Genomic DNA, 15,676 nt, shown 5'->3' on the forward strand with positions numbered 1-15,676 from the left:
GCATTTAAGGCTAGTTAATTACAGTACTAACTGGATCAAGTAAGCAGCAGTCCATCTGTCTCGTTCCATAGACCTTAAGACCCAGGAAAGGAGGATAGGATGGGCAGGGTTGCTTTCACCTGACCATCTCCTGGCTCTAGTACCATACCTGGCACTAGGTAGGAGCTTATTAAGCTGTTGCTGTGCTGCACTTTAGCCCTCCATAATTTAATTCTTACTATTGACAAGCCACTCCCTTCTGCTACCAGAAATTAGTCATCATCACACCCTGACCAGGCCTGAGCTGAGGTCTAAGGTCTTTATGAAATAAAAATGTGAGTGCAAAAGAAGTCCCAGGCTCCAAAGGTGGAGCAGGATGGAGGTGTGGAGGCAAAAGTTGCTATGGCTCCTTGATCCAGTTTCTTCTAGGGCAAATTCTCCAAAAAAGGGTGGCTGTACTGCCTTGTGTCCAAATGAGAGGCCTAATGTATTTTCCCCTGAAAGAAATGCTTCTTGATCCCTACAATAACCCACTTTTTTTTTCCCTTCTTTTTTCCGAAGCAATGGGGGGCCAGGGATTGAACCTGGGACCTTGTATGTGGGTAGCTGGCACTCGGCCACTGAGCCACATCAGCTTCCCTGAGTTGGCTTCTAGGCTAGTGTTGTTGTTTTGCTTTGTTTTGTTTTGTTTCAGGAAGCACTGGGAACCAAACCCAGACCACCCTGACCCCCGCTTACCGTGGGATGGATGCCCAACTGCCTGAGCCACATCCACTCTCTAACCCTCTTTTAAAAGAACAGAAAAAGATGCAGTGATACCGTTACGGAGGTAGCTTTCGTAAACTCTCTGTCCATGTCTATAGCCCTACATTCTTGTGATGACTTTTGGTTTCAGCTTTTTTTTAAACCTGTCCCAAGATCATTTTTTATGAAAACCTATGTAAATTTAAAAGTAGCCCCGGATGAAAGAAGTGCCAAAGCACCCAAGAAAGTTCTCCTTAATTCCATATTTAAGTCTACGCACACATATGGAGAGAACGTCTTTATAATGTGAATGAGCTGTGTAGCAAAACTGGGAATGTTCTCCTTCCCTTCTCCCCTTTTGTCTTAAAAGCTACCGGAGGCGGTGTAATGGGCTGGGGGGCCACAAGGACATGCCCCGGCAGGAAGGGTAAGAAGATGGACCCTAATGCTCCTCTCTTCTTTCCATGGCCTGAGTCCCGCCTTCGCCCAAACGCTTCTCCTGCCAGGACTGGGGATTAGGGTGCAGCAAGTGAGGAAGGGTTGTACACACGCAGATTCAGAATCTCTATTTAAATTTGTGATGTGTTGCTCATCTTTTTTTTTTTTGCATTCACTTTGATTTTTCAAAAAATGGCATTAAAATTATTTATCTTGGTTACCAAGATTTTGGGCACCCCTTAAATTTGGCACCTCGCTCGCCTCGCCCTGACTCCGGCGCTCCCTGCACCTCCCTCGCCTTCCTGGGAGGATGTGCATTCCTAAGTGGGCATCGTGGGCAGCCGGTTGTGACTAACCCTCTCCCTAACTGCTCGCCTCTGCCCTTCCATCTTGCCTGTGACAGCCGGCACTAGACGCCACGAAGAGAAACTGCAAGGCCCGTGAGCATGGGGCAGGTTCTCTCGGAGGTCTTTTGCTAATGTAAGTTTTGAACTTCATGGTCTGACATGAACACAATTTGCTTAGCAAGGTCCGCTTTCTTTTTCAAGAAATCTTTCTTGTACTAATTATGAGGATAAATTGTGCCCCTGTGGTAAACCATGGCCAGCCTCACTCTCTGGAACATCACGACAGCTGGCTGATGCACAAGAAATAGAATTCTGGAGTCGTTGAACTATGCTAACCATGCAAGCCCTGGAAAAATTCCTTATATGGTAAAAGGTGGACAGACCTTTCAGTGCTAATGTGTCTCCCTGTACCCGCCACTGCCTCTAGCCTAAAGCAGGATGGAAGATGGCACCAAGACTCTGGGCTCCTCTGTCCTGGCTGAACCCCAACCCATTCACGGGTAGGCGAGACCCCTGAATTTCAGGCCCCTCTCTGGGAGGCACGAAGGGGCAACTGCATGCATTCACTTGTACCTTGGCCCCAGGGGTGCTCTCTGCATTACCTGGTGTATCATCCTAAGCCACCATGAAAGTAAATTTAACTGAGTTTCAGTCACAGTTATCAGCAATCTGCAAAGCTCTGAGGATCTAACCTAGCTTAGCTTCGTTGATATTATCTTAAGGATCCATCATTGTCATTTTGCCTGGGCTATAAACTAATAATTACCGATCTCACTGGCCTGGCAATGTAATTATATATGCAAATAATTTTATAAGCCAGTAGTGTGAGGAACACACTAACCAGATAGTCAAGTAACCACCCTAGGGCGTGATGGTGAGGTCTTACCAGGACTGTGTGCATTCCAGTGTAAAGCCTGCTGAGACACACCAAAGTGGAGAACACCACAGCCATCGCCAGTCCCAAAGCAAAAGGATACTGCAGGGGAAGAAGAGAAAAACAAGGAATCAGACAGTGTTCAGACATAGACAATTTGACAATGTACACCAAAATAAGGGCTTGTTATCCAGTAACTGCTGGTCCAAATCTTGCATTTTCTGGAGCAGTTATCTGATGATCTAAAGCCATGTTTTAAAATGGAGAAACTGAGGAAAGGAAAGGGGGAGATACATAGAAATACAGTTTTGGTAGGAAGTTTCACAAAATATGAACATACAAATAAGACACAGAAGAACTGGGCTTTAAGACTCGTGAGCGCAACTATCGCTGGCAGTTTTAGTGGGATAAATCATTTTTATTTCAACCTATTCTTAGATCAGAACTTACAAAGTATATGGTTTTGACCAAGTGTAAGGTAGATAGACAGTGCTGTGATCCGGGAGTCCCAAGGAGAAACTTCCCTCCCACCTTAGCAAGAACTGACCTCCTGATGAGGCCCAGGGACAAATGGCCCAAAGTAAGAACAGGCATTTTTATGTATGTTAAGACAAAAGTCCAGGCTCCACTAAATCTCAGCATTTGCTGGGTGATGATATTGGCAGGCAGAGAAATGTGGCAAAAGCCGAGTAAGGAACATACCGAAATTCTGCTGCTTAACTAGACCTAGTGATATAAACCACTTGTTTCAAGTGCTAACTTCTATGGTCTTCCAAAGAGATAATAAAGACAACAGACTTTATTCTGTCTTTATTCTCTCACATAATGTAAAGGCTATATTGTGTGAGGCACTTTATCTTCACTCTCTCATTGGACCTTCACATAACTCTATGATGGAGGTTGAACCATTAGCCCCATTTCACAAAGGAGGAAAGTCCTAATCAAGATGACCAAATATCCAACCACAATAAGTTGCCTTAGAATTGAACTTTATGGTTCACACATATGCCTTCCTATCAGTCAGCTATCCGAGTCTCTCAACAGGAGTTGAGGCTCAGAAAGGTTAAATGACTTGCCAAGGTCAACACAGCCAGTGACAGAGTCAGAACCAGAAACCAGACCTTCTGAGTCCAAGTCGAGCAGGTTCTTCTCAATGTAACATACAAGTACAAAGCACCTGGTTGTCTGTCTTAAGATTTATCATTAAATGGGTCTCATTTAATTGGAAAGTGGTTTAAAAATTAATGAATAAATGTTTTCAGAATTGAGAGTTCAGGCATTAGCCCCAATACATACTGATATAAATAAACCCATTATTTAAAGCTGTTTACAAGCAAATAAACCAAATAGCTAAATATATTCATCATTAAAAATTAAATAGAAAAGAAGATCAGAACACAAAATGGGTTTTATGAAAATTGCTGCATTATGTAAGCTGAAAATAATTTTTTTGGAAGGTCTAGGTGGCTTTAAAATACGTGTAGAAATGTTCTTTTTTCTTTCTCCCATCGGCCCTTCTTTGTTGCTTTTTTCCTTTAGCAATGCTGTCATGTTCACGGGCCTCTCCGGATCTTGAGCACAGCCCAGTGGGGCTTGGCTGGGCCCCCTGCATCCTCCTGGGCTGCTGCCACGGGATGCAACGTCGCTCGGAAGATGGCATGAAATTCATTCAGACAGTCCTAGGGAGTACAGACACTTCTGATCTTTGCATGACATTTAAGTGAGGACAAAAGACTTAATCAGTGTTGGATGCATTCCTTACATGTGTTACTTTTCTGTTTAGGAAACAGACATCTAAACCCAGGTGAACAGGTGCAATAGTGCCGAGGTAGCACAGAGACCCCAAATTAGTCCTGTCCTCTTCCAAACCCATCAGGCCAATGCCCATTCCCAGAACACCTCAACTACAGAACGTCCCTGGACTCCTGGGGCAGTGGGACAGGGTGAAATGAACTGTCAAAAGCTCCATTTCAGATGATCACTAGATTTAATAAGAGCCAAAATTCCCAAAGTGTAAAAGGCAAAAGTTGTGAAATTAAACACAATATCAGAGCAATAATTCTTGAACAGGAGAAAAAAAAAATCTTTATTGCAGTACTAACTTTTAAAAGGTCTCACCATAATTGGCATAAATATCTAAGCAGATATTAAGTGAAATTCTTCTATTTTCAATATTTTTTAATCTCCTGACAAATATATCATTTCATTTAGACAGCTTTTCTAGAAAAACCTGGGAGCCATCATTTCTAATGGCCGAGCCCCAACTGAGGGCAGAAGCATCCTCAGAGGTTAATTCAGAACAAGATTCTTTTCTGCCCCCAGGCGATGGGTAGGCTGGCAGAGAGATTTGGTGGCGTCATCTCAGCCCTGGAGGATCATTTAATAGGATCATAAACGCGCTCCCCCTTCCCTCTGTGTCTGTTCCAGAGGATGAAAGCACTGATTCATTCCAGCACTGTCTAGCCAGGCAGCTCAGGGTGAAAACGCTTCCTGAGTAGGGAGACCACACACCCTGGCTTACCCAGGACAGCCCCATGCTATGCTTGTTGTCCTGGCAGAATTACTAAGGGTGCTAATGTGGATACATATGATCGCTTTATTTATGAGGAAATTGTAAGCAATGACCTAGGAGGCTTCAGTTCCCTTAGTTTTTAGATCATAAACCTCAAAGTCTCGCAAAGCAGCAGCTTTAAGAGAATATTCTGGAGGGAAACCTCTATTCCCTGGGTCCTTACATGGATAACCCCATTCCTGGGAGGAAGTGGAAGAATCCGGCTGTGTCTTACCTCATATCTGTCTTTTGTAGAGATGAGGAGGCTGAAGGAGATGGCGGTGGCCGCCATGGCGTGGGTAGATGGCATTCCATACTCAGCAATCACTCTCTTTTCCAGTTTCACCACAGGAGGGGAGAAGGGGCGGGGCCACTTCAAGATGCCCTTGGTCATCTGACCAATATACATCACCAACTGCAAAACCAAAGGGCAAGGTAGGTCTGAGCAAGTAGGAAGATGGATGACTTCATAGAGTTCGTGAATTGATTTTGGAGTAACCTGTTGGTTGGCTGAGGTCTCCTTTCTCTCTGACCCAGCTGCTTATTGGAAAAGTCTTGCAGGATATTTTAGTAGGTCAAAAGAAAACAGGTCTTCTGGATTCCACAGGACCACTGGGCTGAGCAACTGACAGGACACTAAGGCACCTGGATAGCCTGTGTGTATGCCAGGCGCTGCTCTAAGAGCTTCCCAAATATTAACATTTAATTATAATAATAGATGTAAAATGCAGACCTATTTTACAGATGACCAAACCAGGGTCCCTGTAAGTCATCCACAGGCACACAGTGACTGGCAGAGCTTCGAAATCCATGCCCCCAACCACCATGTAACATGCTCCTAAACCCAGCGTTTAGACTGGACTAAACATAATCTAATCAATACCCAAATCAAACAACTCTTGTTTTCAAGTTTTAACCAGAAAAGTGACTGTTCTTAGGGAACTTCTAGTTTTAAAATGTTTGAGTGCCACTGATGTATGTAGACAACAGACTGGATTTAATTTAGTAATTAGGAGTGTTAGTAAAATAAATGGCATCGATATTTCCAATCCTAAAATAAAGACAAAGCAATCTGGAATTTTTTCAAATGATTTTTCCATGACGCCAATAACGAAGAACTCTCCTTCTTCCTTTTTTTTTTTTTCTTTAAAGCAGAAGATAGAAATCAGAGTTTGAGCTCCAAAACTTCCTAATATGAATAGGACTAACAGAATTTCAGGCCAATTTCATGATCCATTATGAAAAAAGGGCAGAGCAACATGTTAATTTAAAAGTTTCTGCCCTTGCAATTCAAAGCAGGGTCCTTAGACCAGCCACCTCAGCATCACCTGGGAGATTTTTTAGGAATGCAGAACCTAGAGCCTCACCCCAGACATACTGAATTTGTTCCCATTTTAACAAGCCTCCCAGGGGACCCGCATTCACATTACATTCTGAGATGCACTATTCTCTCATCTTGCACAGGTCACTCTGTCTTGGACTTTAATCATAAACCAGCTCACCTTACCAGGACTGTATCGATCTTCCAAAGCCTTTATTTAGTCCACGATGGATGGAGTTACTTTGCTGTGGATCAAAACCCACTATGAAGGACTATTTCAAAAATAATTTTGATTAGTCAGCCGCATCACTTTAGGGTTTCTCACATTCTGCGGCTCTCATTTAGCTGCCCATTAATTCTGAATGTTATTCCAGCATACTCAGCAGCCCCCGGAAGGTGCTGCATTGGTTTCTATGCTCCAAAGCCATCTTCCTCTGGGTTAAAAATCAAGAACCACTGGCTGCTGTGCACAGCAGGCCAAAGCCACAGGGTATAAAGCCTCAGTGACAATTACTCTGAAACCCATAGCTGTGATTTCTAATCTGACTTTGAAACTTAACCTCGTTACCCCTTATTACCAGAATCTCTTTCTCCTGGAAACCATTTTGCTCCTTTTATGTTTCTGCCTCCCTCCTGTGCACCTGGAGAAACCACAAGCTGAGTATTATCGAGGAAGTTGAAAAACGTTGATCTTATTGACTACCAAGCATTTCTCAGAAAAACCTGCTTGAAACAGGTTTTCTCAGCACTGTTCCTTTTCCACCCAAGATAAAGAAAAACAAAACATTACAGACATAATGACTAACTCTAATTTGCTCAAAAATACTTGAAATCATCAAGTGAAGACTGATTTGGTGACCCTCGTTTAGATAAAGTTTAACATCCTTGAAGTTCCTTTGACTTCATTTAGACTATAGTCGAAGGACGTTTTTAAAATTAGGACAACTGTTTATTTCATTTAAAAATATTATCACAGCTACACATTGTTTCTGATGAGCTAAACTGTACTTTGAAACAATCACAGTAATGGCAGATTTCTTTAAACAAGAGAAAATAGTTAGATCTACATTTCCCAAGCAGTGTGGAAAGAGGACCACTCTTAGGGTCTTGACTTCCATCTCTGCCATTGCCATTCATTACGGTGAACCTATTGTGTGAGGTTCTGTTCTAGCCTGGAGGGTCAAGGGCATTGGAGCTGAGTGTTAAAGGAAGATTGTTTAACTAAGATGAGGGTAGGTAGGGAGGAACCCAGGATACAGCAACAGCTTGAGTAAAGGCTTAGAGAAGTGACAGCAGTGGTATGTAGTAGGAGCTACTGGTAGGTTAGGATCACTAGAGTTTAAACTGATGTGGGGCATATCACTACACATGAATGGCTAAGATTAAAAAGACTGACCAGACCAGGTGTTGGTGAGATAGTAGAACATCTAGAACTCTCAAATGCTGCGGATGGGAGTGCAACATGGCACAAATGCTTTGAAAAACCATTTGGCAACTTCTTGAAAAAGGTAAACATAAACTTTCCATATGATTTAGCCATTCCACTTCTAGGTATTTACCCAACAGGAATGAAAGACTTATACATGCATAGCAATTTTTTTGCAACAGACCCAAACAGGGAATAACCCCAATTTCCATCAAAAAGGAATGGATAAACAAATTGTGATATATTCATAAAGTTGAAATTTTTTAAAGCAATAAAAAGGAATGAACTATTGATATATGCTACAGCATGCATAAATCTCAAAATAATTATACTGAGAAAAAGAAGACAAAAAAAGAAAAAGAAAGAAAGCATACCAAATGTGATTCCACTTATATAAAATTCTTGAAAATGCAAACTATTTTAGAGTGATACAGAGCAGATCAGCAGTTGCCTGGGAGGGGGGAAGAAATCACAAAGGGACATGAGGAAACTCTGAGAGGTGATGGTTAATCTATCTTGACTATTTCATGGGTATGTATACATGTCAAAGTGTATCAAATTGTACATTTTAAATATGTGCAACTCTGTGAATACACTGAAACTACTGAATGGTACACTTTAAGTGGATAAATTTTATGATACGTGAAATATATCTCAATAGAGCTGTTAAAATATGTGCAGTTTATGGTATGTCAATCGAATCTCAAAAAGCTGTTAAAACTATTTTAAAATGTGAGGAGCAGATGTCTGGGGAGAGTATGGCAAGGAGGCGCCAGTTGTGCAGTAGCTACATCTCTGCCTCAAGAGTGGATCTTTAGCCTACCTTGGAGGCTGGAGGTAGAGCTGGACCTGACCTCATCTGCTGGTCTGGTGGACCCCTCAGCGTCTGTGGGAGAGTGGGCGTGAGGACCTCAACAATGGAGGTAGGAGGGCAGTTAAGGGAGTACTGCAAAATCCAGAAGAGAGCAAAAGGCATGACCTAGTTCAGGAGAAGTTGGGCAGAGGAAATAGATTTGGGGACAAATTTTTTTCCTAAGGTGGCAGAAATTTGAGTAATTTATAAGGGTAGGGGAAATAGCAAATACAGAAAAATTACATAAATAAGAGAGAAAAAAGAAATTGAGGGTTCCAGAGGTGATGATGTACATAGAAGTATGTTTTAAATGGAGAAGTCTAAGCTATTGGTCTGCAACAGGAATGTGTCATGTCCAAGGAAACATTCTTGGTTAACTCAATGACTGGAAGCAGAATTCTGGGAAGATGGCAGACTAGAAAGACACAGAAAACAGCTGTTTTCCCCCCAGAAAAACAGCTGGAGGACAGGCAGAAACAGCCTGGAAAAAAAAAAAAAAAAAACTTCTAGGGTTTAGGACACCAGAGGAAGGCTGGACACCACCAAGAAGAGAGAGGGACAAGGGAAAAGAATTGCGACGGCAGAACTGTGAGTTAAAAGCAGCAGGTGCTACTGCCAATCCCTCCCCCGACACACACTTTAGACACTTTTGAACTCTCAGGCCTTGGGGCCAGCAGCTGTAGACAAGGGGGACCCCAGGGATCCACCTCCCCAGGAAAGAGGGGAGAGAGCCACGACCTAAGGCTGACTCAGCTTTTGGCCCACAGCTGTGCCCCATGAGCCCTTCCAGACCAGATGGGGCGATACCATCGTTTGCCTTGGGAGCCAGCTTGGGACTAAAGAGATCCAAGACTAAAGAGATCCGGCCCTCTCAATCTCCCTCTCCAGGATTGATTGTTGAGGATGCACCTCCCCAGGAACGGGGAGAGAGAGGCACCCGGCCTAAGGCTGACTCAGTTTTGACCCATAAGTTTGGTCTACTTTGTCTGACGAACCCTTGCAGGCTGAGAGGAATTATATCCTACCTGGGAAATGGGAGGGGGCTGCCCATGAAGGTTGGAGAACTGTCTCTGAGGAAGTTTGAATTACAAGGCTCTTAGCTTCCAGACAGGAACCTATATCACATTGATCCAGTCCATATGGCAGCAAACACTCCAACCAGACATTGATCTGAGAGGGCTGCCCATGAGTGCCATCTTCTGGTAGACCAAGGAAGTGCACATGAGGAAATTAAAAGTAAATAAATGAGAGGGGCTTTTCGTGGCCTTTGCAATCTCCTTCCCTAAGGCCCTAGGAAACAGATCTGCAACTCATTACTGGGTCCAGGGTCCAGTTTTGAGCAACAGGGACAATCCTAAAGACCCAGAACAAGTCGAACCAAGAATCAAAGAACAGCAGTAACACACAACCTTGCATCAGTAAATCCATATGAAAGAGAGAAGAGTGAGCACAAGAGTAAACTCACCATCCTAATGAGATGCCTAGACATCAGCAAAAAATTATGAGCCATACTAAGAAAATGGAAGACATGGTCCAAGAAAAAGTATATTTCAAAGCCCCAGAAGAGGCTCAGGAATTGAGACAACTAATTAACAACATGCATACAAATTTCCAAAATCAAATTTATGAACTGAAAGACACTATGACTAAAGAGACAAAGGACATCAAGAAGACAGGGATCGGCGGCGGACTTGGCCCAGTGGTTAGGGCATTCATCTACCACATGGGAGGTCCGCAGTTCAAACCCTGGGCCTCCTTGACCCGTGTGGAGCTGGCCCATGCGCAGTGCTGATGCGCGCAAGGAGTGCCCTGCCACGCAGGGGTGTCCCCCACGTAGGGCACCCCCATGCGCAAGGAGTGCGCCCCGTAAGGAGAGTCGCCCAGCTTGAAAGAAAGTGCAGCCTGCCCAGGAATGGTGCCGCCCCACACGGAGAGCTGACACAAGATGACGCAACAAAAAGAAACACAGATTCCCGTGCTGCTGACGACAACAGAAGGGGACAAAGAAGATGCAGCAAATAGACACAGAGAACAGACAACTGGGGTGGGGCTGGGGGAAATAAAAATAAATAAATCTTAAAAAAAAAAAAAAGAAGACAGGGATCCTGCCATAACCCACTGAATGGACTGGGAGAGAGTGTAAACTACAACATAAACTATAATCCATGCTGTGTAGCAGTGCTCCAAAATGTACTCATCAAATGCAATGAATGTACCACACTAATGAAAGATGCTGTCAATGTGGGAGGAGTGAGGGGTGTAGGGAATGGGGTATATGGGAAGCTCTTATATTTTTTAATGTAACATTTTGTGTGATTTATGTATCTTTAAGAAAAAAAAGACATTGAGCAAGTACAAGGAAGAATTTAAAAACCTGAATAGAAGAGTATGTGGAAACTTTTTATATTTTTTAATGTAGCATTTTTTGTGATCTACGTGTCTTCAAACAATACAATAAAAAATAAATGCTAAAAAGAAAAGTAACAGAGCTCATGGGAATGAAAGATATGATAAGTGAGATAAACAACACATTAGAGGCATTCAACAGCAGACTCAAAATGACAGAGGATAGAATAAGTAACGCAAAAATACAGAACAGCTGAAATTGAAAAGAGAAAAGAATGGAAAAACTGAGCAGGGTTCAGAGAGTTGAATGGCAACATGAAACGCAATAGCATGTGTGTCATGGGAATTCCAGAAGAAAAGGGAAAAGGGGCAGAAAGAGTATTTGAGGAAATAATAGCTGAAAATTTCCCCAGTCTCACAAGATAAATGAACTTACTTGTAACAAATGTACCACACTAATGAAGGATGTTGTTAATGTGGAAAAGTGTGGGAGGGGTGGGGAGTAGTATATATGGGAATCCCCTACATTTTTTATGTAACATTTATGTAATCTAAAAAACTTTAAAATTTTTTTAAAGTACTAAAAAAAAGTGAGAAAAAATAAATGTACAGAAATGGATAGAAACATTGAAAGCACAGTGCTTGTAATTAACAGTGCTAATATATGGGTATGATAGCAGCTGAAAGGGAAAGTCTAAGGTCCAGTGTATATCACTGGAAGGAAAGCTAAAAAAATGAAACATGGGACTGTATAGCATAGCAAACCCTCTTGTGGAAAATGAGTATGGTTAATAGTCTATATATAAGAATGTTTTTCTATGAAACAAAACAAATGTATGTTAATGTTATAAGATGTTAAGATTAGGGTGATATTTTGGGCAAAAAAAACAACCAATGCAAACTATAGAATATAGTAATATATTAATATTCATCCATCAATGGTTAAAAAAAGTTGATTATACACTTTAGATGGACTGTATGGTTTATGAATATGTTTCAATAAAATTGATTTTTAAAAAAGAAAAAAAATGAACTTATATGTCCAAGAAGCTCATTCAACAAAACCCAGCATCCTTTCTTTATAAAAACACTTCAAAAGATAGAATAGAAGGAAAATTCCTGAATATGATAAAAGGCATATATGAGGTTTCTCTCTAAGTTTGGGAACAAGACAAGGAAGCCCAACGTCACCACTGCTATTTAACACTGTGCTAGAAGTTCTAGCTAGAGCAATTAGACAATCAATCAGTCAATAAACGGCATCCAAATCCGAAAAGAAGACATAAAACTCTTACTATTTGTGGATGACATGATCCTGTATTTAGAAAATTCTGAAATGTCTATGATAAAGTGACTCAAGCTAATAAATGAGTTCAGCAAAGTGGCAGTATACAAGATCAACACACAAAAATCAGTAATGTTTCTGTACACTAGTATTTAACAATCTGAGAAGGAAACTGAAAAAAATTCCATTTACAATAGCAACAAAAAGACTCAAATACCTAGGAACCAATTTAACCACAGAAGTACAGGACCTATATGCAGAAAACTATAAAACAATACTACAAGAAATCAAAAAAGACCTAAACAAATGGAAAGACATTCCGTGCTCATGGATTGGAAGACTAAATATCTTTAAGATATCAATCCTATCCAAACTGATTTATAGATTGAATGCAATACCAATCAAACTTCCAACAGCTTACTTTACAGAAATAGAAAAGGCAATTACCAAATTCATTTGGAAGGGAAAGTACACTGGAATAGCCAAATGCATTCTGAAAAAGAAGAGTGATGTAGGAGGAATTTCACTGTCTGAACTTGAAATATATTACAAAGTGGTCAAAACAAGTACAGTATTGGCGTAAAGACAGACATATCAATCAGTAGAATAGAATTGAAAATCCAAAAATGAACCACATCTCTACGGCCAACGGGTTTTTGACAAACCTACCAAAGCCATGTTAAGGGGGCAAAACAGTCTCCTCAACAAATGATGCTGGGAGAACTGGATATCCATAACCAAAATAATGCAAGAGGACCCCTATCTCACTCCTATATAAGAATCAACTGAAAATGGATCCAAGACCTAAATGCAAAAGCTGGCCAGGACCACAGAACTACTAGAAGAAAATATAGGGAAATATCTTAAAGATCTTGTGGTAGATAGTGGCTTCTTGGATTTTATGCCCAAAGCAGGAGAAAGAAAAGGAAAAATAGATAAATGGGACCTCCTCAAAATTAAACACATTAGCACCTCAAAGGATTCTTTCAAAAGAGTGAAAAGGCAGATGACTCAATGGGAGAAAATATTTGGCAATCATATCCATTGTCACCAATCAAAATGCTGCTTATTGAATTGAGACTCCAACCAGCACAACTGTTTCAGAGCCACTGTAACTGGCATGCTCACGGTGATACTGTTTATCAGTACAAGTCGTCTACTGTCTACGACACTGCTAGTGTAGACATGCCCTAGCACTGACTTATTTAAAAAGTCATCTTTTTATTCCAGGGCATTTTTTTTCAAAAGTAAGTGTGCAACTAGGTCATATTATCCAAGAGTTTCATTTCAAGAAAGTAAAAGGGGGTACTGAACATATTTAGAATAAAAAAGGAGGTACTATTATGCCTAAGTTCAGAAGCCAGGTACAAAAGACCACATAACATATGATTCTATTTAACATAAAATGTCCAGAATAGGCAAATGAGCGGAGAAAGTAGAGTGGTGTGTGGAAGAGCATGGAGACTGCTCTTGAGAAAAGGATTTCTTTTAGGGGTGATGAAAATGTCCTAAAATCACACTGAGGCGATGTTCTCTCAGCTCCAGAGGCCAGAAGCCTGGAGACAGGTGTCAGCAGGGCCACACTCCCTCTAAAGCTCCAGGGGACAGCCCGTTCCTTGCCTTGTCCAGCTTCTGGTGGCCATCGGCATTCCCTGCCTGGAGACAGCATCACCCCAACCTCTGCCTCCACAGTCCCCGGGTCTCCTCCCCTCCTCGGGGTCTTCTCTTCAGTCTGTCTCGCCTCCCTCTGCCTTTCTCTTATGAGGACACTTGTCCTGGGCTCTAGAGCCCACCCCGATACTGCAGGACGATCCCCACATATCAAGATCCTTCACTTTTTCCAAATAAGTTCACATCCCCAGGTCGCAGGGAGAAGAACACGGACACACCTTTTGGAGCCCAGCATCCAACCGGCTCCAAGCAGCGAGTATTTGGTCAGGGAGCTACTATGGACCGGGAACCCGCCGGTTTGGCAAACAAAGGAGAAAAGATCTCTGCTCTCAGACAGCATTGGAATCCAAACACGAGCCAACAAATATGCCTAGCTTCCATGCGGTTTATTGGTCCAATAAAACAGTATCTTTAGATGAAAAGGGGAAAAAAGGGGGAGAGGTGCTGGAGCTAACAGAACTGAAAAGAGAAGGCAGGGCTAAGATATTAAAATCATCACTACGGGACATGGTGGACGATGGGTATGGGGAAGGGCAGGAAGAGATGAGAGGTGGGGGCGTATTTGGGACGTGGAGCTGCCCTGGATGGTGCCTCGGGGGTGATCACCGGACATCGTGGATCCTCACAGGGCCCACTGGATGGAATGGAGGAGAGTATGGGCCATGATGTGGACCATTGTCTATGAGGTGCAGAGGTGCCCAAAGATGTACTTACCAAATCCAATGGATGTGTCATGATGATGGGAACGAGTGTTGTTGGGGGGGGAGAGGGGGGGGTGGGGGGTGGGGTTGAATGGGACCTCACATATATATTTTTAATGTAATATTATTACAGAGTCAATAAAAAAAAAAAAAGAAGAAAAAAAAATCATCACTACGGCAGAAGAGAACTATTTTTCCATTTAGTTAGAGAATATAATGATTAACTCAGTGCGGCTCGCCCTACTTGGCAGCCTCTGCCCTGCATTGATGAAGAGCCCTTGTACCTACAGGCACCAAATGAAGTTCCTCCACCCTCACTCGTTAGGGCTGAGGCCCCAAAGCCTGTGCGTTAAAGCCTAAATGCAAGTGGAGGCAGCAGAGGAAACGGTTACAGATCATTAACACCTCAAAGGGGCAGGGCCACCCTGCACGGGGCTGAGGCTTGGGAAGGGGCCTGGTCAGGTTGGGGGGAGGGAGTTAGCATATATCCTTACTTCTACCCTAAGAACAGGGTAAAAAGACATAAGGAGGTAGAAAGAAGTTTATCCAAAGCAGACACGAGGCTTTTGTAGCGAACAAGCTCTGACCCTAGGCACCGTGTCCTCACGCTGATAAGACTTCAGGTGGGTCCTTGATGGCGGTGGCTGTTCTCTTGGCGAGGGGGACCTTTCTGGTTGTCATCTAAAACAACAACTTTACCACCACGTCCAGCACATCTGCAATCAGCAGGACTTAACTCTGCACACTAGTAAAAACGAAAGTTAGTTTGGAAAACAGAAGATTCTTGACAGGACGTTCTTGCTCGTGATGCAGGTACAGATTTTAAAAAACAAAGCAGGTACAGATTTTAAAAAACAAAGCCACACAATCCATTTTAAGAGATTGAGAACGCCAACTGTCCTTCATTTGTCCTCATCCCCTCAAAGCACCCCCATCTCCAAAGTATGAGGCTCCACTGTTACCCTAACCATAAGTTAACCCCTCTGCAGGATGGAGGGAGTAACAAGAAGCTCTTTTCAAATTAAACACCACCGCCAGCAATTACTGGTGAAGTCTACCATCTTTCTTCCTTCTCCTGGCCCCGACATAGCCCCTCCCCCTTAGGAAATCACGGCACCAGCAAGTCACTGGTGACTCTCA

At 42.5% G+C, this 15,676-nt stretch overlaps 1 protein-coding gene across 1 annotated transcript in view; it reads right to left on the reverse strand.

The window, feature by feature from the left end:
* SGPP2 (sphingosine-1-phosphate phosphatase 2) overlaps positions 1-15,676 on the reverse strand; it is a 136,720-nt gene that overhangs the window by 26,913 nt on the left and 94,131 nt on the right. The window contains exons 3-4 of the mRNA XM_004453104.5: positions 5,169-5,348; positions 2,395-2,484 (exon numbers count right to left, since the gene is read on the reverse strand). Of these exons, the coding sequence (XP_004453161.1) occupies positions 2,395-2,484; positions 5,169-5,348 (270 nt within the window). The remainder of the gene's footprint in view (positions 1-2,394; positions 2,485-5,168; positions 5,349-15,676) is intronic.

The sequence above is a fragment of the Dasypus novemcinctus genome, chromosome 7 (assembly GCF_030445035.2).
Source record: "Dasypus novemcinctus isolate mDasNov1 chromosome 7, mDasNov1.1.hap2, whole genome shotgun sequence".
In the NCBI taxonomy this organism is placed as follows: domain Eukaryota; kingdom Metazoa; phylum Chordata; class Mammalia; order Cingulata; family Dasypodidae; genus Dasypus; species Dasypus novemcinctus.